The 21,509-nt window shown below is 38.6% G+C and overlaps 2 protein-coding genes across 2 annotated transcripts in view; both read right to left on the bottom strand.

The window, feature by feature from the left end:
- Nucleotides 1-784: 784 nt before the first annotated feature.
- Nucleotides 785-5,498, bottom strand: LOC112566001 (F-actin-monooxygenase MICAL3-like). Its single transcript, XM_025241920.1, has 8 exons — nucleotides 5,494-5,498; nucleotides 4,912-5,426; nucleotides 3,337-3,434; nucleotides 2,938-3,139; nucleotides 2,652-2,748; nucleotides 2,223-2,296; nucleotides 1,361-1,475; nucleotides 785-917 (listed from the first exon to the last, which is right to left on the bottom strand). The coding sequence occupies exons 1-8, from the start codon at nucleotides 5,496-5,498 to the stop codon at nucleotides 785-787; spliced, it is 1,239 nt and encodes a 412-aa protein (XP_025097705.1).
- LOC112565533 (F-actin-monooxygenase MICAL3-like) overlaps nucleotides 5,381-21,509 on the bottom strand; it is a 31,294-nt gene continuing 15,165 nt past the window's right edge. The window contains 16 exon segments of the mRNA XM_025241001.1: nucleotides 5,381-8,009; nucleotides 8,197-8,447; nucleotides 11,326-11,379; nucleotides 11,974-12,036; nucleotides 12,338-12,527; nucleotides 12,856-12,943; nucleotides 13,171-13,262; nucleotides 13,859-14,051; nucleotides 14,174-14,386; nucleotides 14,637-14,699; nucleotides 15,476-15,597; nucleotides 15,776-15,923; nucleotides 16,454-16,502; nucleotides 16,963-17,116; nucleotides 20,308-20,444; nucleotides 20,637-20,842. Of these exon segments, the coding sequence (XP_025096786.1) occupies nucleotides 5,515-8,009; nucleotides 8,197-8,447; nucleotides 11,326-11,379; nucleotides 11,974-12,036; nucleotides 12,338-12,527; nucleotides 12,856-12,943; nucleotides 13,171-13,262; nucleotides 13,859-14,051; nucleotides 14,174-14,386; nucleotides 14,637-14,699; nucleotides 15,476-15,597; nucleotides 15,776-15,923; nucleotides 16,454-16,502; nucleotides 16,963-17,116; nucleotides 20,308-20,444; nucleotides 20,637-20,842 (4,518 nt within the window). The 3' untranslated portion in view covers nucleotides 5,381-5,514.

Below are 21,509 nucleotides of genomic sequence, written 5' to 3'. Positions count from 1 at the left end.
TGTCTGCAAATCCCCCTGATATCTGGAGGCAGGAATGCACATACCATGTGGTATTTGAGATCACATACTGTGTCTTGTCCTTGAATGACAAAATAAAATTTAAAAAAAAACAACCTTCACTGCAGTACCAGCTATTGGTATCCAAATTCTACAAATATCACTGTGACATCTAGTAGCCAACCATCTTATGGCTGACAGGCTTGCATCCCTTCAAGACCCATAAACTGTACTTGCAGTAACAAATAGCTGGAACAGGTCACTGAACATTTTCTGCAAGGCTGTTTGTGTCTGCATCTCATGGTGCTTGAGCACATCAGTGCTGCTCACTGCCTGCACCTCCAGCCATGCACCAGACATCAGACATGACTTTGGTTACCATCATCAGTGCAAGAAGCCAGGTATCACAGACTTCAGACATGATACTGGTTATTGCAGTCAGTGCTTGGAAACCCCTCTCCTCCTCAACAAACTTAAGACATGACACTAATTACTTCCCAAGCCATAAAATGATTACTTCTTCTCTACTACGACATTGGAAAAGTCAAGTTATTTGTACTTGATGACTGAGGTAAACATTAAAATAGCTTTCTCTCTTCGCACAAGACTACCCTTACTCCTACACTATAAATTGTACTTAACAGTCTTAGCAAACTTTTAATGAAGCATATGAAACCACAACAGCAGCCTATAAAATGCCAGAAATTGGTACACAGTGTTAATCTTGGCCACGTAAGTCTTAAGCAAATGTACACAAACACATAAGAAGCAAATAACTGAAGTTTTGCTATGTCTGGGGGATGTTTGGATCTGGCTCCTCTTCCACAGCAGATCTGAGATGACGAGAGTAGTTGAGAGGGGACAAGACGAAGCCTTTCTTGACCATCATGTCCTCCAGCTCTCGGTCTTCTTGTTGCTCCCTGACACAAACACCAGCATTTGTCTGTTAACTTTGTCAGGTGCTCAGAGCAGTGAAAAGACCATGGAGTTTACAAGTACAAGCTTGCAACAGAATTTCTTTGGGGTAAAATAAAGCAAAGGGCAAAATGAAAAAAGTCAAAATGAAAAAAAGACTATCATGCAAAGTAAACACAAATCTTGGGGCAACTATGTTTTTCCAATATGTCACCAGATTTAATCCAATGAACAATGCTTCCAGTTACCCACAGACAATCATCCCTAAGTATTGTGCCAGCATGAAAGCTTTGATGACCAGCACTCAAGTTTCTGCAAAATGGACTTTAAGACCTACAGGTGTCTTAACTTTTTGCCTGATACCCTTTTCTGCTTTCAGAGAGACAGTATGTGACCATATACCCGGTCTCCACCAATATGGTTTCAACTCCACCATACTGAACTATACCTGAGTCTTTCTTCCTCCAACATGGCCACTAGTGCATTACGCTGCTCCACCACATCCAGAAGCTCATCCAGAAGTTGGCCTTCTTCTTCAATGTCCTCTGGAGTCTTGTCCATGTCTATAGGTTGAAGTTAGTACAAAAGGTCATAATCAGACCAGCATGCAAACTGTGGTGCATTAGTGAAAATAAAATCTGCATTCACAGAAGTGCTATGCATGGTAAAAACAGCAAAAAGACTGCCAGAGCCATGCAGCTACTCCCTCTGTGTCTATCAGCATTAAAGCTTGCATTTTGTAACCTTCATGAAAAATAACTTTGCTATCATTTGAATTTATTCCTTTCCAAACAAATAAAAGAACTGAAATGGAGAATGGGACCAAAATAATGTATACAAATTATAGTCTGCTGCAAGATCATGACTGGGTCTTGTAGCTGTTTTAGTCTTTGTCTCATGTGATTGATAGTGGAATTGTCATGCGGTTATGTCACAAGCATGTGATTTAAACCTATACAGGTAAAAAAATGTTAATGTCACTGTGACATGAACCCATTAGCAAACCCATTATTTCTAAATGTCTAAATCAGTAGAGACTCAACTGAGCAGTAGCCTAAACGGAACTAATGGTTAGACATTCCTGCTTCTGAAAACATACATTATTCACAGAGTATTATTCTCCCAAGAAACTTGATGTCCAAAAGGTAAAACAATAAATGGAAAGAAAATAAAAATGACTGGTTGATTATGATGCTGGGTGGGCAGCTGGTAGTTATCATGGAAAGAAAACAAAAGGAGACCTACTACTACACAAACCACACAGACTGCTACTAAACATGAGAGTTTTCCTGTAGACACACGTAACGTACCTGGCATCAGGGAGCGATCTCTGAACTCTTGCTGCAGTCTGGCTTGTCGGTCCTCTAACTCAAGTTCCTTGGCTCTATAATATTTATAATGTGTGTAAAACTATTATTGCAGGAACATATTTTTCATGGAGTATATATGTTTGTGTATGCTTGCATGCGCTTGTCTTGGGATTAAAAGCTGATATAAAAGCTGAGAAAAAAGTAGAGAGGGGAAATAAGCTTACAGAAAAACAAAGCTGATATAATGGAGGAAATGAGTGGGAAATAGAGATAAAGATTTCTACACTGGATAAAAATAAAAAGGCATCAAAATACATATCGAAGGGATAATAACGTATCCGCAAATTTGTCAACATTTGAATATGCTTGAAGTAAGCATGCTCATGCATACTCGTACATTCTAAAATCAAAATCATGAAAATTACTCACTTGACCATGAGTTCCGACTCGTACCGCACTAAAGCATTCTTCTCATGCACAAGGCTGAACCACTCTCCCATCAACTGGTTTTCATCAACATCTGCTTCTGCATACACCAGAAACATTAAGAGAACATCTTCAAAAGCTACAAAGTATTTCACTCTCTCTCTCATACACACACATATAAAGAATGTAGTGTCATTTGGCTGTATTTTCAGCTGCAGGTTATTGCTGCAGTTTAAGTGCACCATGTCATAAGACACACACACACAATGGGCATGAACATAACTCATACCTGGCCCTTCTCCCCTCAAAGCTTTTTCTACAGCAATGCCACGGTCTTCCAGCTCCCTCTGTCTCTCATCCACTTCCTGCATTCGGCGCTGGATCTCTTGTGCAGCTCGGAGTCTCTGTTGCTCAGCCCTCTTCTGCTGTCGAATGGCTACACGCTGCAGCTTGCGGGCCACTCGCTCGTCTACGCTTTCTGACACACCATCCTGTTTTCATGCAAAACCATAAACCTTATCTGCTTTTTAACAGAACTAAAAATGTGTGATGGTGTTATCTGGGAATGAGGAACAGTAAGAAGGTATTGAAGCTAAGATACAGTGTATGTGTGTGAAATATATAAATATATATATCTGAGTGAGAGGGAGAGTGAAGTGTGAGTAAAACAGCATAAAGTAGTTTATACCATTCTCCGCAGTAATGTAGACATGGACATCTGACTCTCATCTGAGTCCGAAAACTCATCCACTGCAAGAAAAGTGGACACACATCTGTTAACTGATGCTGGAAGGTGAAAGACAAACATCTGAACATAAGCACACATTTCTGCAGCCATAATTGGCTGGGGTGGGAGAGATGATCAAGTGTGTGCTACGAGGCATTGCAACAGCTGAATGAAAACAAAATACACAGTTCAACGATTTGTATTTCTATAAATACTTTAATAGGCTTTAGTTTAGTGGGGGTTTTTAAGCCATAAAAATCATAATCCTCTGACACACACTGTCTCATACATTGAAGCATGAATTAAGTAAACAATATTTATCACACACTAATATCACAGGTGTACAGATACCTGCAAAATAATAATATATCTGAGACCCAACTACCAAACTAAATAAGTAGTGAGGGCAACCATTCCCAGCCTGCAGATTACAGGAAATGGACAGTGCCATGGCCCCTAGATATGCATAACCTGGAGGTGAGCTGTAATAAGCCACAAGATCTAAAATCTGACGCACAGATCTAAAATCCAAGTAACGGCAAGATGGCGCAGATGTGACAGTAGCAATGAAATAGCCCAGGAAAAGATGAAAGTGGCTCAGACATAGAAATCCATCCAGGAACATAACAAATATCACGACAGATTTACTGAAAAAAATTTGACACAAAACTTCACAAAAATCAATGGGCTAATACAAAGAGTTAGAAAGAGAACAGTCACCCTCTAACCAGTTAGGCGAAGAGACATCACCCTCCATTTTCTTCATAATAGGGAACTATAGCAAGTGCAGACCAGGCAGTCTTGTGGCACAATTGTTTTTAAATATATGCCTTCATTTTGCTTGGAAAGAAAGTAACACATCCGCAAAAAAAGGAAAGAAAAATGTTAAATTAAATTAAACATTAAACATATAAATTAGTTTTGCAAAGGCACTGTGAATAGGCATGTATAACAACTACATTCTCTTTGTATTTTCTAAGCGCAAAAATTGTTACCAGTTAGTATTACTTGCAAAATCATTGTATGTAATGTAAATTTGAAATTTTTTTTTTTTAAAAGTGAGAAAACTTGTTAATTTGAAAGATATTTGCAAGTTTAATTTCCAACATATCTATCAAATGTGTGCTTGTCCCTGCCACTTTGCCTTTCCTTCGTGTGTGTGTGAGAGCACATTGCTAGCAGTGTTTACTTCACCAAAGAGTGAACAAAAGGTCCTTGGTGTTTTGGCCACTGCCTGGCTTCAAGCTCGCAGACACCATATGAACCATGAACAGAAACCCATCTCCTGCTTTCCCCCACCTGCCCTTGTACAGAAACAGCTGACCAAAGAACATATCCTTCATGACTGCATAAAGCTTTCAAGCTCTGCACAAAGAGATATGGCCTGTTCGTTTACAGTGTAGACTGTACACTGTACAGTCTGGAGGAGATTATTTAGAAGACAAATGAATTTCTGAGATTAAATGTAAAGGACAGCATGGGCACACCAAGGGTTGGGGGCAATGCAGGTACATTCAAAGTGGCAGAGTTACTAACCTGATGCCTTTGGTGCTACAGGAAGGGTATGTTTGTATTCCTTCAAGGTTGCAGGTACGCCGTTTGCTGCCTTTTTTCCACGCTTGTCAAACACTGAAATCTGCAATCCTTGGAGCTCAGAACTTAAAGCACCTTCCAAACTCTCCTCCAACTTGCCTCCCTTCTTACTTTGCTTGATGACTGAGACTGAATGGGTTGGGGTCTCACCAATGCTACTGTGCACATGGGTAGCCACAGCGATTCTTTCTTTGCTGCCTTTACGTTTCTCTAGGGACTTATGAGAGAGCAGCATGTCCAGCAATGAACGACGCTTCTCCTTCTTGGCATTCTTCTCCTCCTCAGGACTGTCATCTGCCTTGCGCAGCTTTACTTTAGACTTCGCCTCAGCAGATGCAGCTTTGGGTGCCTTGGTCTTCTCACGAACTCTCCTCTTCTTGTCTTTGCTTGCAAAATTACGTGATTCTCGGTCGCTAGCACTGGATGTGGCATTGGCAGAGTGCTGCACATTATCATCACTGTCAGAAACAACATCAGGAGTGCTGGGAGTGTCATAAGATGAGCTGCGTCTGTCCCTAGGATCACTCCATAAATGCACACCAGCTTTCAGGCTAGCAGCAGCACCCATGCTATCAATAACAGTTGCCCTTTTTGTTGGCCACCTGTGCTTTTGAACTTTGTCTTGTCTTGTGCCAGCTGCTTACCCCTGGAAGGTTCAACCTCTTTGCTTGGCACATTGGACAGCACTTTTTTTCTCACACCATCAGACTGCTTTGGGTCAACTGGTGGTTTGGCCTTCAACGATGTAGAGGGAGTGTAAAATTTTTCCTCAACTTCACTCTCATCAGCAAAAGGAATGTCTTCAATATCACTGACTACACTGGGTTTGCAAGGAGATTCAGGCTGGGGTAGAGCACAGACACTGACATCTACAGGAATCTTCTTTTTAACAAACTCTGAGTCGGAACTCTGGTGATCTGTTGATGAGTCTGACCAAAGGGCACCTCTGTCCACCATTATCTTTGTTTTCACCCCACCTGCTTGTGGAACACTTCTTTCACAAACAGTGGGGTCTCCTAGAACAACTGATGTACTGCTGCTTGAGTCCTTGGAAGCAGTGGATGTCAACTTTTTGGTGACACCAGGCCTTGGCAGTGGCCTCACAACTGAAGAGCGGGAGGAATCCGTGGATGCACAGGAAGAAGTACTGGGCAATTTTCCAGATGATTTGCTTGCAGATGATGCCACACGTGGCCTGGACAACTCAGAACTCACGCTAGCTGTTGATTTACGATTGGTGCGGGGTGAAGAGCCCTTTGCTGGTTTAGGGGCTGTTGTCTTGGAGGCACTAACTAAGCTAGCAGTCTTCCTGGGTGAGGCAGCTGGCACTTTCTGCCTAGTTTGTGGCACTGGAGTCTCAAGTTTTGGTGCATCAGGAAGCATTTGTCCAGTTTTACCCACCTTTTTGGATCTGCCAGTAGAGTCAACCTTCTTAGGTGGCTGACGGGATGTTGTCCTGGCAGCAGGCCTGGGCTTCTGTGAGTCTCTTCCTTTTCGCACAGCCTTTTCTTTGACATAAACACTATCTGCACTGACAGACTGGGAAACTCTTGCTTCTTCCCTCTTTTCTTTCTCTCCTTCTTCCCTGCTAGTCTGAGGTGTGTAGTAGACACTGCTTGCATCTGATTTGTTGAGCTCCTCAGGTTTAGACTCTTCATCCTCCTTCTTGAGGGTCTCATTCAGCTCATCAACAATGGAGGAAAGTGGCTTCCAGACCAAAGAGTTGTCAGCTTCAGCATCTGAGAAGCTTTCATCCAACACCAAGCTCATTGTCAACTTATAGTCCTGCATCATGTCTTTATCAGGCTGCAGATCGTTGGCCTCACCTGAAGTCAGCAGCTGCTCATTGTACTTGACCACATCATCCAGAGAGCTAGAGGAGGATGAGCTAGCAGACTGGGATGGTGTGGAGATTGTCAGGCTGGACTGAGAACCTGAGTGACCGGTTCTGCTGCCCCGGTTCTTCCTAGGCTTCTTGCGGTCTGTGACAAAACGTTCATCCAGCTCTTGAAACTGTTGGTTCTGCTTTAACTCTGTGTCTGACAAGTCTGACAATGCAGCAACTTCTAGCAGGACCTGCTGTAAGGTATCGTCACCTGAAGTACTTCTTGTTGTATCCTCCATTTCTAAAACGCTGCGAAGAACCAACTCTTCAGTGTTTTCATTGGGTGTCTTCCCCTGATCATCTTTGCTAGGTTCAGAAGAATTCATGGTATCTGAGGTCTCTAAATTATCACCACCTGGTTCTTCTTTAGAGGGTTCCCCTTTAGGGTGGCCACTCTCTGGTTCCTTTTCTTGTTGAAACACTTCCTCTTCCTCCTCATCTTTGACAGAAACCACTGCATCCACATCTGAAGCACTGCTAGTTAGATGCAAGCTGTCTCCATCTCTGGAATTCTTATGGTCAATATCCAAGAGCAGCTGTTCCAGACTTTGAGCAGCTTGGGCTTGTGTATGTTCAGCCTTGTTATCCTCCACAGCCTTGCTCTTCTCTTTCACAGCTTCACTCTCCTCCTTCACAACACTTGGCTCTTCAACCACCAAGTCTGCATCCTCCTGTGCCTCCTCAGCTGGCAAGTCTCTTCCAGACACATCCTCTGCCAAATCCTCTAATGAACCTCTGCTTGAAGACACTGGACTTCTGGATTTGTGCGAGTCCATCTCCAAGCTTTCTGACACATCTGTGTCCTTATTTTCATCCTCAACCTCTTTGTGCTTTGGATGCTCTCTGTTGTCACACTCAACCACCACATCAACACAAGCACTATGTTCTTTCTTGGGTTCTTCTGGTGCTTCTTCAGCCTTGCTCCTATTGAACATGCGCCAAGGATCAAGACGCACTACTGTGGGGGGTGCAGAGAAGAAGCTGGCTCGTGCAGCATTTTTCATAGCTGGACTGGAGGGGGAGGTGGTGGTGGTGGCAGCAGACTCCTCTGTTCCTCCACCCTCCAGTGTGTCCGCTGTCGATGCCCCATGTGTGACCTCACTTTCTTCCTCTGTAAGTTCATCATCTGTAGAATCGCCTGTCTCATATTCTGAATCTGGAATTAGATAAGTTTCATTACTGACCTCATTAGACGCTAATGGTCACCACAGAGTAAATATCTGATGTAGGAAAAACATTTTCCCAACAGTGTGACGTAGCACATTACAGATGATCGTAAGCATCAACAGGATCACAAAATGAAGGTTCCAAAAAGACTGGTATAGGAACAAATCATTCCTCACCCTCCACTTCTGTAGAAGAACCTTCATCGTCATCATCATCCTCATCGCCAGCACGCAAGCGCATGTAGGCACCACGGGGATGCCGATGCTGAGGCTGCTGGTCAAACTCCATGGCTTCCACCAGATTTTCTGTGGAGTGTTGGCGCTCCCAAGTGCTCTTCAGTTGGAAGGCCTCCTCTAGTGTCAGTGGATGGCCAGCAGTGGCCAAGGAGTCTCGAGCCAGTTCCCAAACATCTTCCTCAGCGCTGGACCTGGACAAAAGCAAAAAGTCTAAATATACAAATGACAATGAGCTTTGTCCGATAAAACTGTACTCCATTATGATTGGATTTCCACTCCAAATAGCAAAACAAAACAAAAAAAACCAGGCTAACAGCAGAAAATAGACGTTTTTTCCTCAGATGTTGGGGAATGGGGAGTAAGAAGTGTATAAAATAAATTATCTATGCATTCTTGCACTTAATGTCTTCAGAACTTATGCACGAACATTCATGCACCCTTCCCAGGGAAAAGGGATTGCTACAATCAGTAAGGAAACAAAATCTAGCTAAGCTTGAATTAGTTTTACTTTGTCAAAAAGAAACAAAGTGAAGCTAACATCATATTCATTAAAATATTGGTACAATGCATGAGATAACTCTTATTGTTAAACTTTTGGTGGAATATTGATTTTGTCTCCTGCTGGCCTTTACCATTTGGTACACATTAAACTAATGAATCAATATACCATTAAATATCATAAATAATAACTATATATAACATAACTAATAATTACTTATTTCCCTGTTCTAAAGCATGCAACCAGCTAAACAATTCCAAATCAATATGTTACACAGGCACTAAGACAGTATATCCAGACCTGCCTACCCCAGAATTCATCATTCCAATCAAAATCATTTTTAAGACCCTTTGTCTGCAGCAACATTTCTAAATTACTTTAAACAGATTAATTAAAATTTGAACAGAAGTTGGAATTCATACCAATAAAGAAATTCCACCTGTGGCAGACATTAAATGATACAATGTATTTCTGTAGTCTTACAGTGCAACTGCAGCTTTAAATGAAGTGAATCGAATTAAAAAGAAAACTGGCATTACTTGATCATATTTTCAACAGCTGAAAGTGGGAACTTCCTTTTACACATGACTACAGTTCTATAGTTATAGGTTTAAATCTGCAGAGGCAGGTCTGCTATAGTATACCACATAAAACTACTTGAAGCTGCTGTGGTGTTCTGTCAAACAACAAAATATTACCATTTTAATGTATCTTTGGTTTAAAAGGAAAGAAAGAAAAAAAACAGGAGAGACTGAAAAATGTGCAACCTAATTAAAATATTAAAAAAAGGGAAATTAAAAAAAACCTCATGCATATATAATCCATCAAATGAAGTAATCAACAACAAAGATCATATGTAGCTGCCTATAAATGCCAATGTGCTGAAAGGAAATGCAAAAACAAAACAAAAAGCCCCAAACACACAAATTAAATAATATCAAAAAGAAAAAGATGAACATTCCAGCCAACAATTATATTTATATACAGTCAAAGCTATCAGGTGCTATACACAACCACTGTCTTCACGTTGAAAACAGTCACAAACAATTATTATAATTGTCTTTACATCCTTAATACTCCTGTTGGGATTATTAAGGGCTGTTCACTTGCAAGTTTTTTTGGCAGGTTACATTCCTGCCTGCACTTGTATAGTGATCAGCTTACATGCATGGATTCCTTACAAAAACAGCAAGGCAGGCTAAGGCGGCACAAGTGAATTTAGAACTGTTTGCCATTGGAACAAAACACACTTTTGTTAACAAAGCTCACTGTGCATACAAACGTATGAAAGAATTCTGGCCAACAAAAAATATGCCCAAAGTCTGACAAAGCACAACACACTCATCCATGTACACGTGCACACATTCACATTGAGTACTACTTAGAATGAGGACTAGTTCTAATTATGTCTCTCAAAGATAATGGCGAAAGTTATGTAAAAGAAAGCCACAGGGGCATTAAATGCTTCACCTGCTCCTAGTACAATGTTAATCATGACTAAATTAAAACAAGAAAAGAAAATAGAGAAATAAAGCTGTAATCTCTTTATATGTGCCTCACAAATAGCTGATGTAACATTATTTGGCAGGCTTTGCTCTTGACTGAATAAAAAATTTGTAGCAAGTAGAAATTCTCCTTGTGGATGTGTCTTTTAAGTAATGTACTTTGAGGATAACCAGTCATGCTAATACAAAGTAGGATCCTGCCTTGAAAGAAATGTTTCCTCTGACACCATCACTCAAACTATTGTGAACTCTCAGTCTCTGCCTTAGCCTCCTTGTTGATAGCGCTGAGTGTTACTTATGTTAGGAATTTTTTTGTTAGATTACATGATAAGGATGAGCATCATTTGGAGTAACCTAATTTTATCCCAGATGTAGCAGTAAGCTTGAGTATTAATTGGGCTAACCATTTTTATATAAAGTTCTAAGCCCAGGTAATGCTCACGCTTAACCCACAGGAAGTTAAGGGTCATTTTAACCAGACTAATCTTGTTCAATATGCAATAACGGAAATTGTGACTGTCATGTAAAAATCTATAAAACATATCACATACTTGGCAATGAGTCTAGTTAAAGGCTTTAAAAGGGGAAATGCATATGGCTGAAACAATGGACTATGCCATACTGAAAAAGATGCTTATATAAAGCAAACAAAACCAGAAAAGATATTTCTGAGGTGATTTGTCAGCATAAAATCTGTTGTGCAGCGACTGATCTGACCTATCCTACCACCTGTTACAATGTAACTGAATGAACTATCCCTTGTTGTGCAGTAATTGAACTGGCCTAATGCACGTTGTACAGTAACTGATTTGTCTGTTTACTTCTTCAGCTGCTGCTCTCATTTCAGTTGTTTCCAACTGTTGATTACAGAGATGCCAGCGAGCAGAAGGAGCAACGTAAAAATAAAGAAGACTGTAAAATCAATGCGAGATGACAGACTGCACCACTGCACAAAACCAGCTGACAGATACTGCATGCAGCATTCCACTTATTGGTACAAAAAAGTTGGCATAAAACTCAGATGCAACAATAAGCATGGAGTCTTTTTAACTAACACCAGCCTACCACTCGTCCAGAATTCGCGCCACCTCTGACTCTGATACGTAGCCATCAAGCTCACTGGAATGACCAATAATCACTACTATGAATAACAAAATTTTTCCCCCTTCCCACCCACCCCAAAAAAAAAATCATAGTACCTTAACATGTCTCTCCAACAAACCTCAAGTTTAATGTTTAACGGCTACAAAAATATTCAAAGGCATTAAGAGAATTTAAGAATTAAAAGAGAAACAAGAAAATATACCAATTTCATGCACTTCCATCTTTGAAGAACACTTTTGCTAGAGAATCAAGAACAGTCTGAGATATTCAACATATCTCTTCACAATAGTCTGTATTTGTAGACTGCATGTTTTTCAGCTGTGTAACACTACTCATAATTAATTTTAAATATTCTTCTTTCTTTACTGATGTTGTGATAGTAAATTAAGCTGGTTCATCTTTATCAAGCATCTAAAGGGATGCTCTTGGCTAAAACAATTATATACTATATGCAGCATATGATTTGACAATAATGTCATCTCCAAAAACAGATGTGCACCAAAGCCTTCCAACAAGAGTATCCAAATGCCCAAAGTTAAAATAATAATAATAATAAAAAAAAAAAAGACTGTGACCTGACCGCTCAGGAAAAACAGGTGACTAACTTACCACTGATTAGGTGGTAGTATTACCTCCAAAACCTGAGACTTCGAAGTCTCATGGAGAATCTGGCTGGAGGAATATTGCAAATGAAAGCACAGCAAAATATCATCGCCATGTTGCACAAATGTGTGATGGAGGGCACATAAATAGCGAACTCTCTCATACAGGAGTCCGAAGTATTGCCCATATTTCTGTTTGCATAGTGTGACTCTAGGAGCATTAATAATTGTGCACGCATGTATGGCAAGTGTGCAATGGAGACTCCATGATGTTTTAAAATATTACCAAGTCATACAGACCCATATTTGGTGTTAACAAAATGTGATATCAACAACTACACCCAGTCTCTCAATGCCACTTTTGTACCTACTCAGCATCAGAGTCTTCCTCATCAGTGTTATCCAGGATGGAGTCCGATGACATTGATGCACGCATGTTGTGTTCAAACTGCTCCTCCTCTGACTCCTCCTCCTGGCCATCAAATGAGATTTCAAATTCTACTCTTTCAGGTGTCTTCTTGGCTTTCTCCTTAGGCTCCCCTGGAACTTGCAAAGGAGCAGCTGAAACATTGATTTCACTAAGCTCTTGGCTGCCGTTTTCTGTGCTCTACATCTGAACACAAGTCTCAAATGGTATTCACAAAATTTTATTCCTTATCTATGCTCAGTCCAGTCTTTTCTATGGTTGTTCCTTATATCAGTGTTATTTTAGCTCTATTGACTCAGCTAGTCACTGTCTAGTAATAAAACAGTGGTTAATGAAGTAAAATCCAGGCTTCAAAAGAGCAGAATGCACACAATCTTGTTGTATGGTGTCAAATGTCTATTTTGTTATGTAAATCATGCTACCCTCATATAGTAATTTTTCTGAATATTCAAGGATACTTACGAATTTTCCTCTTGGGTGTTGTATGTTCAACTTTTGGTTCTGCTGGGATTTCCTCTGCTGGTGTTATTACAGTCTCTGGAATGTTCTCCTTGAAACACAAAAAAGGTTCAGTGACCACTAATTCATGATGATCAAAGATTACGCACGTGTGTATGTATACATGAGTAAGTCGATGGATGCATTTGTTCCCATTCACTTCTGTCAATGTTTTCACACACATATTCACAGTCCATAAAATAGACAAAGAGCATATGGCATATACAAAGGAATGAGCATACACATCTAGAAAGCAATGCAAAATAAAACACAGCTGACCTTGACATCATTATGATTGACAGTGAGATCTCTCTTTCGTTTCCCACTCACCCGAAGCTCAGGAAGTACATGTCGATAGCAGAAGAACTTTGCTGCACATCGTAATGGCAGTAACAGTTATATTTCTTCCCAAACAAGTACACATTTTACAAGAAACATTTTATCCTCTGTTATATGACTGTTCTGTGGTGTCTACATTTCATTTCTTTGACGTTAACCCTGTGCATTATTTAGTTCTGGAATTTTATATAAAATAATATTTAATTCCATATAGTACTTAAGCTTAGTACTGCATCTGGGGTAAAATCATGTTACCTTAACCAATGCTTGGGAATAATGACATAAAATATAATGTTTACTGCTTGGATTAACAAATTTTATGTAAAATCCAGAGGCCAGGCAATACTCAGGTGAATGCCAAGGACATTGGCATTTAGCTTTTCTTTAATTTGCATCTATTATAAGTCTGCTAGTTCAACTCCTCATATGCACCCACTTACATGCCAATGCTCTCTCTTCTTTCTGAATGATTATAGTCTCTACCACAATTAGAATCTTAAGTGTTGTAACTCTGGAATACAGATACCTGAAAATTAGAATTAGTTATACATAGTTCTAAAAAGGGATGGGGGGGGGGAAAAATTTACTTTTTCCTCCCAAAATCTAATAATTCTCAGACTTCACTTGCCTTCACCATTTGGTAATTTCTCACAGGAATAGCTGTTTAAACGCAGCCCTACACTGCAGAAGTCACACTTTAGACAGTGGCGATGAAAAAATACTCCCTCAGCACTCAATCGTTCCATGATGTACACTCGCTTCTGACAGAAGTAGCAAAACTCACTGGCTGGTTGTGCTGCTGGGAGGATTGGCTGTCCTTTCTGTGCATAAAAAAACCCACTTCTATTTGCTCCTGATACTCTCCTTGTTTTTGTTTATGTACACAGATAACAAAGAAACTTGCAAGCATGAAAGACCGAGAATTAGATTTTCTAAAACTCACCAATCTTCTAATAGGGGGTGGTGCAGGCTGATCTACATTACTTTTGAACTTGGCTACCAAGACTTCTGCCCTGGCAGTGACGCTAACATTGCCTGTATCTCCAGGCTTGGCTTGTTTGTCCTTTGAGATAGCTTGCTTTTTATCCAGTTGAAGTCTGTTGGCAATTTCCTCCATGGGTAGTTTGCTATATTTGGTCAATTCTACTGGCTGAAGCTGGAGACATATATTACAGAAATTTTATTTTTATTCCTCAGACGTTTAAACTGAGTTTAAAATCTAAAAATTAATGGTAAATGATTTTGTAAAAATTTACCAATCAAGCCAATCCATATTTTGCTCAGCTATTTAGAAATACATGCTGTACAGCAAGGGATCTAATATATCTAAAAAAATTACTATCTGTAGAAAGGAACATAATATCTATCAAATTAAAACACTGAATAAGCCAAGTTCTTTCACTCACATATTCATCTCTTGATTTTTTGGACCCTAATGGACTCTCCTCTCCATCTTCCTTTTCTTTTCTCTGAAAATGTGTTTATGAAATCCCATATTATGGCATGCAAAACAGTAATTATGAGCTCTATAAAAACAGCATCACAATCATTTGTATAAACAGCCAGTGTGACTATATTCCCCCTTAATATACTATGCAGACTAAAGAACCAGACATGCTCACCCTTTCCAAAATACATCTCTAGGCTTCCATATTTTTTAGATTTTGCAGTTAAAATATGGAAAAAATTGCATAGGTGAACATCTCTGATTCACACTTTTCAGCGACTTAATAATATTGTGACTTTACATGGCAAAGAATGTCATTCAACTGACATGTGAGCTGTCAGTGTCACATTGTCACCAGGTGTAAAATGCACAGCGTCCACCCTCCTCCCTTTTTTAAACTGGGTTCAATGTACTGAAAGTCAGTTGTGTATGATTTAAAAAAAATCTGCTTTTGATATCTATTTCCAAACATCAGTACTTGGAGATGACGGTCTCTTGGGTGGCATGGATGTAGTAGAAATTTTCAAACTACACAATGAAAAAAATAAACAGAAAACTAGGATGAGGCATAGAAGAAAACAGAACTAACAAAACTGAAAATTGCCATGACCCAAAAAATGGTACTAACAGTTAAAAAACCACATTTCCCTATTTTTTAAGATTTTATAAAACATGGAAAAATTCATATGGGTGAGCATCTCTACTTCACCTATAATGAGCAGGCCATCTTTCACTAAATAAAAGACTGATCATGAAACTATCATTTTTTTAAAAAATGAGGGAAACTGTAAGCCAGACCTTTTTTGTTTTTATGCGGGCACTGATTTTGTTGAGGAGAGACACTTTATGGCTAGGAGAACGGGGTGACTTTGGTTTGTCATCTCCACTTGGCTTTTTGACTCTAGGTCGGATTGGAATGGCTGAAATGAAGACAGAAAGCTACAAATCAGTCTTTTACATCCCAAAGAGAAATAATGTAAGAGAACTTTAGTTTCTCAAGTTGCACAGTATGTTTCATAATACATTTGGTAATAAATCCCCTGTATAGTGTCTGCAGACTTGATTCTTACAGAACCATCTACTAAAGGTAGCACTTACTAGAAGGTAAGGGTTCCAGCCTGAAGAGCTCATAGAACTGTGAGAGATAGGCCACCATCGTAAGTTTGTCTGGCACATCACAAGCTGCCATGTCTTCACCTTTCATGACAGGTGCAACACCTAGTTCTTTCTGGGCCACATCAAAAGCCTGCAACACACCTCTGAACCATTAAGACTCTGATAAGTAAGGCTGAACAGTCATGACACTAATAAAGCTGAACTTTCAAGACATTAACAAAATGTAATGCCAGGAAGATTAAACAACTATTCCCGCAGTACTTACAATGGAAAGGCTAATTTGAGGCAAGTACAATCAAAATTCAGCTCAAATTTGATGGTAGATATATTGCTATTACTTTTAAGTAAAGGGTGCTTTTTTAAAAATTAATTTTTGGGAAGGATAAGCACAATAAATGTTTACATCACTGAAGACTGCAACCAATCTCAGGCTTGTGCATGCTAATGCTAGGACGAAAACAGCAAACCTACATTTGTGATGTAGCAGGAAATGAAATCTTGACTTTTTTTCAAAACTAAAGTGAAAATGGAAAAGATTTGTATCTTGCAAATGAAACAAAAACTGTTTTTCTTCTAACTCAAATAGGGTAGCTTTTTGGTTTGATCTAATAAACTGAAAATGATTCTACAGTCAAGTATGTAAGATTTACATCCACTTACCAACTGGTTGTTCTTTATGATTTCACACTCCATTAGAGAATTTACATTTCTGTGGAAAATTGGAAACAAGTTGTTGAGATTCTGAACAATGACTGATCGTCCCAACCAGCCTGCATTTCACTCCCCTTTTTCATGGTGATGATCAAATTCTCACAATTTGTACCCAAACTTGTTTAAACCAAATCAATCTTCTTCCATTCATCACAGTCACACACACAAAAAAATCATAAAATCTAGTAAGCATGGTTTGTAACTTCTGAGGACATGACATTCCAGCAGGAACATGGAGAAGAAAAGAACCATCTCTAGAATAAGCCTTATACTTCATGCTTTCATTTGTGCAATGTGTGCAAACAAATAAAAATTAGGTGAAAAGCAAAACAGACAGTGTGCCTTGTGATCCCTTTTTCTTTCTTTGTGTGTATATGAGAGAGGGCCTTGTTGCTGTTATTTGTGGTGCTGCAATACACTGTGAAGTGAAATAAATATAAAAAAAAAAATAATCTCACAAAAGTTCTGGTCGAAACGCATGTATGAGAGCGCAAAATGCTAGGCCAGACCGCCAGGATGACGTAAAGTCCACAACATGTACGCCACGGTATACTCCTGTGTTTAGCACACGTTGACACCAACGCAGCAAGCTGTAGCTGTCAATGCTGTACTCTGCACACACACAAAACAAAATGAGCTCAACATATGCTGTTATTTTTCATGTCACTCTAGTTCAAAGACTATGCCATTTATCCCCGAGACCATTCACCTGCCAAAGTCTCAAAATGAAAAGACCAAAGCAACTGACAGTAAATATAAATACCTTAACAAGACATAACCAAGTTTGTTTTTTTTTCCAAAGACTTCAAGGCTAAATTTCCTGAAAAGTGTTCAAAGAGTTTACAGCAATAAAAAAGCTCTACATCCTAAACAATTACTAATACTACCCTTTTAATACCTGGAGCAGACATCCTTTAGCCTCTAAAAAGAGAGTACCAAACGAGCAGTGCAGTCTTTTTTCTTGCTTAAAGGGACAAACATAGATACTACTGGCTACAGCTTATAAATTCACGTACTTCATGGCAACTGCTTGCTATGCCATGAATGAATGCCAATATAAACAAGATAATCTCAACCACCTTTCAAAGCCTTTACATGAGATGGGTATTCAAGAGGCTAATAATACTCTTATCACATACAGCAGTAATTTAAAAGTAAGCTATCAATGCATCTAGTCTACCAAACGTCTTTTAGCTGATAAATTATCTTACAACACTAAACAGTAGTCTTTTTACAGTATTGTGGTAGCAAAAAATGGTTATTTCTCTTATGGAGATGGAAGTTTTCAGAAAAACATACAACTGATGTAAATCTGTCAAACTGATATACTTTTTAGTTCTTAATGAACTAGTAGAAGACAGTAAATAAGTGGTAGCTTTTATAGCAGTTGTCAAAGGAGAGCTTTAGCAAAATGTAATGAAGAGGAAGAAAAACCTGAAATATTAAAGACTGGTTTGATGTTAACAGTGTGCTGATCCACAGCCAATGTCTTACATCCTAACAAGAATCATATACCCTGAAGGTCTGAATCCACAATCTTCAAGACAAGTACTTTACATCTTTGATGTCAGACTACTTGTAAACATCCTGAAGACTCTCAAAATCCAAGATAACAATGCGGTTGTTTTTTTTTAAATAAAAAACTAGGTCAAGGTCATAAATAACTTGCAGGCCTGATGATGATGTCGGTCAATTTTAGAAAACATCATAGGGAGACATGTAAGACACCAGTAACAAAACTGTATGGTATCGGTTGGCGATGTATACTAAATACTAAATGTTTTTCTAGTCACACTTGATGTCCTACATGAAAATCAAGGTCAAGGATTAATAGTTCCATTCAGGTTGACTTCAAACTTGCATGCCAATCTTATTCCATGCATCATTGTGTGCAAGCATGACATATTGAGAAGTGCTTTGCACAAACTTAGAAGGAAACTACCTTTGATGCAAAAATTTGGGGGGGGGGCCATTTTCCCTACTCCCCATAACTCATCCAAAATAAATGATTACTTTATGCAACAACTTGGACATTTTTTGCTAGAAATAAGATGTCTTGATATTTTCCCTTTTTCCCTGACCCCACAGTCCTTCCTAATGAAAACCATTTAAATATCTTGTCTTGGGATAGTTTTTAGAAAGTCAAGAGAATATTCTCAGATATGATATTATCACCTTTTATTCACATGCATTATATTAAACACCAATGGTTAACTTAGAAGCAAATTGTGCTGAGAATATGAACAGCATACATGAGGAGCTCATTTCACAAATAGTACATCTGGAAACCATCATAAGAGTAGAAGAACAAAGATATTTAATTATTGCAAGAAGTTACTAAGTGCACTGTTTATATCTTAAAGCATGGTTTAATCATTCATAATGAGCTGAATTTAAAAAGTAGAATGAGGTTAATTAATAACAAATATAACATGTGTCAACATTTTTACCTGCTAGACATTTTTGTGGGATATTAAAACAATGCAAGTTTATCTTCATTCAGCTAGAATTTGGCATATGAGAATTTCACAGAATGAATAACTCACTTAAATCCTTAAACTGTTGATAAAAAGATGAATAGCATCTGTCACCATTTTTATCTGTCAACAGCATTTCTCATCATGCAGAAATATGTGTAAAACATAAAAGAAATCTAAATCCTTAAAATGATTTGCCAAGAGGATTGGAAAAAGTAAAAATTTGGCACTGGAATTCTGAAAAAGTCAGACTTAACATAGAAGGACTCACTGTGTAAGACCTTTTGCAAAACCCCAGACATATGTTTTCAGTTACAGTTATTCATATAACTTGACATCAGTCAGGATTATAATATAGACATGTGTTTACTTATGTGTATTTTTTCTGTGACTGGCAGATAAAGTCCAAATGGAGGTCTGAAAACCCCCAACAAATGTAACTGTTGGTTTGAAAATTCCTTGTATTTTATGGATGAAAACACTGTTGAAGAAAGTTTTTTGACAAGGAAAGCCTTCTTTATGTTATTAGTGTTGTTGACACAAAAGTCTTTTATACCTGTTTTTTTCTAACAATTGGAATGAACCATAATTAGAAGGAAAACAGATCGGACTTAAGATTAGCATGCATTAATTTGCCTTTAAAATAATACTGCTAGTCAAAATACATAAATGTGAAAATGATTAATAACGAATAAAATTTCATCCAAAAACACCTGTGCAGCGAAAAATTACGTCCTATATCATTTAGTATATTCATTGTAAAACCTTTCCTCAAATAATCAAAAACAAATGCTTATCTATATCAAGGATTTTTTTTCGCACAAAATAAAAAACAACGAAATCACTAGTGAGGTAGCGATGTGTATCTATCTACTGCATATCAAAGGTACAACACATTCGTGAATTTAAACACATCCACTTTGATTGAATGAGAGTGTGGCTCACTGGTGCAAAGGTTAAGTACTTGACATCAATATGTGAACAGCTTTCCTGGGTTCAGATCTGGTCTCAGGCATGTCTTTCTTTCTCTGCAGGTGGCACCTTTTTACAGAGCCAGCTGGCTTGGTGTTAAACACTCTGTTTCAAGCTTCCCAGTTTTAATAATTGGTTTGTGGAAGAGTAGTCACCACCATAAAGGTTTATGTGGCAGGAAGCAAAGAAAAACTCTGATAAATGATTTTGCCATATAAGTAGGGAATAAAAAGCAGGTCACTCCTCTTTCAAAAATAAAAGTAACAAATTTGTAATGAAGTGTACAGTATCAGACATAAGCAATGACGAAAAGCAGCTTCTCAAGACCATCTCGACTACATATGCAGCACCCACCATTTGTGTGGGCACCACGTTGGCGTTTAGCAGGCACCTCCACTTGTCCTTCCTCCAGTTCTTTTGGATCCACTACTCCATCATAAAGGTGAACAACTTGCCTGGGCTTGATACATGATACATTCAGATTGGGGTACCTGTAACATGGCAAAATAATTTAATAGTTTTATACTTTTGTCTAAAGTGGTGAGAAAAAAAGTTTGATGGCCAATGTAGTTTTCTATTTATAAAGTAATAAATGATACATTTCTTTTATTTTCACACTTGGCCTATACTAGAGATCAAACACTGAAATCATAAAATGCATAAGAATGATACAGTTCACCTACCTTGTGTTTGGGTCTATGCTGTACTGGTGATGACTTTTGTGTAGCCTATCAGGTGTCGTCTGTGACAACAAGGTGAAAATACTCTCACGTTCAGCAATCACTTGTAAAGGAGTCATGCAACTACCTGCCCAGCTACGAATCATCCATGCAGCATCAAAAGCACCAAGAAATCCCCGTGCACACCCAGATCCTGTTGGCCAAAAAGGCTGCAAGAGAAAAAAAATCAAATAAACTAAAATGAAAACTAATTTGAGCCATTTCAAATAAGCAAAACAAATAAATTATAGTAAGGTCAGTAAGAACTTCATCAATCGGAGCATTTTAAAATAAAATGTCAATTAGGGAAATTTTCCAATCTTGAATTATAAAGGGGCTTTCACCCTAGTGCATATAATTTTAAGCTGCATTATGTTTTTGCCATCTTATAAATCCATAATTATGCATTTTGAAAATATACATGAACAATTTTAGGAGGCTGCATACGTATGCTTCATTAACTTTAAAACCTAGCAGATGATAAACTTAAAATAAAAACAACTCTTGCAGGACAGGTGAGAAGATAGAGTGATGGGCCCTGCGACAGCTGCTACAGTGTCCAGAATGTTCTTCTAGAGGGGCAGTCATGCCATGTATTCACACAGTAAACATTTGTGAAGGAGGGTAAATGCTTGTTTTATAACTCTTTTTCTTGTGGTGTATGCCTGTGGCTTGCTGCTGCATGGAATTCATGTCAAGCACTTGTATGACCTATAATGTTCAACAAAATAGTTTTTGTCTTCACATCTTCTGCTTTGAGCTTGTGAATCTTTGGCTACCATTTAGAATACCAATGACGTTCCTGGATTTTGTTGACCATCTGCAAATTATGATTTT

The sequence above is a fragment of the Pomacea canaliculata genome, linkage group LG6, assembly GCF_003073045.1.
Source record: "Pomacea canaliculata isolate SZHN2017 linkage group LG6, ASM307304v1, whole genome shotgun sequence".
NCBI classification, from domain to species: Eukaryota; Metazoa; Mollusca; class Gastropoda; order Architaenioglossa; family Ampullariidae; genus Pomacea; species Pomacea canaliculata.
The sequence above is the reverse complement of the archived record's forward strand: the minus strand, read 5'-3'. Positions and strand labels throughout refer to the sequence as shown.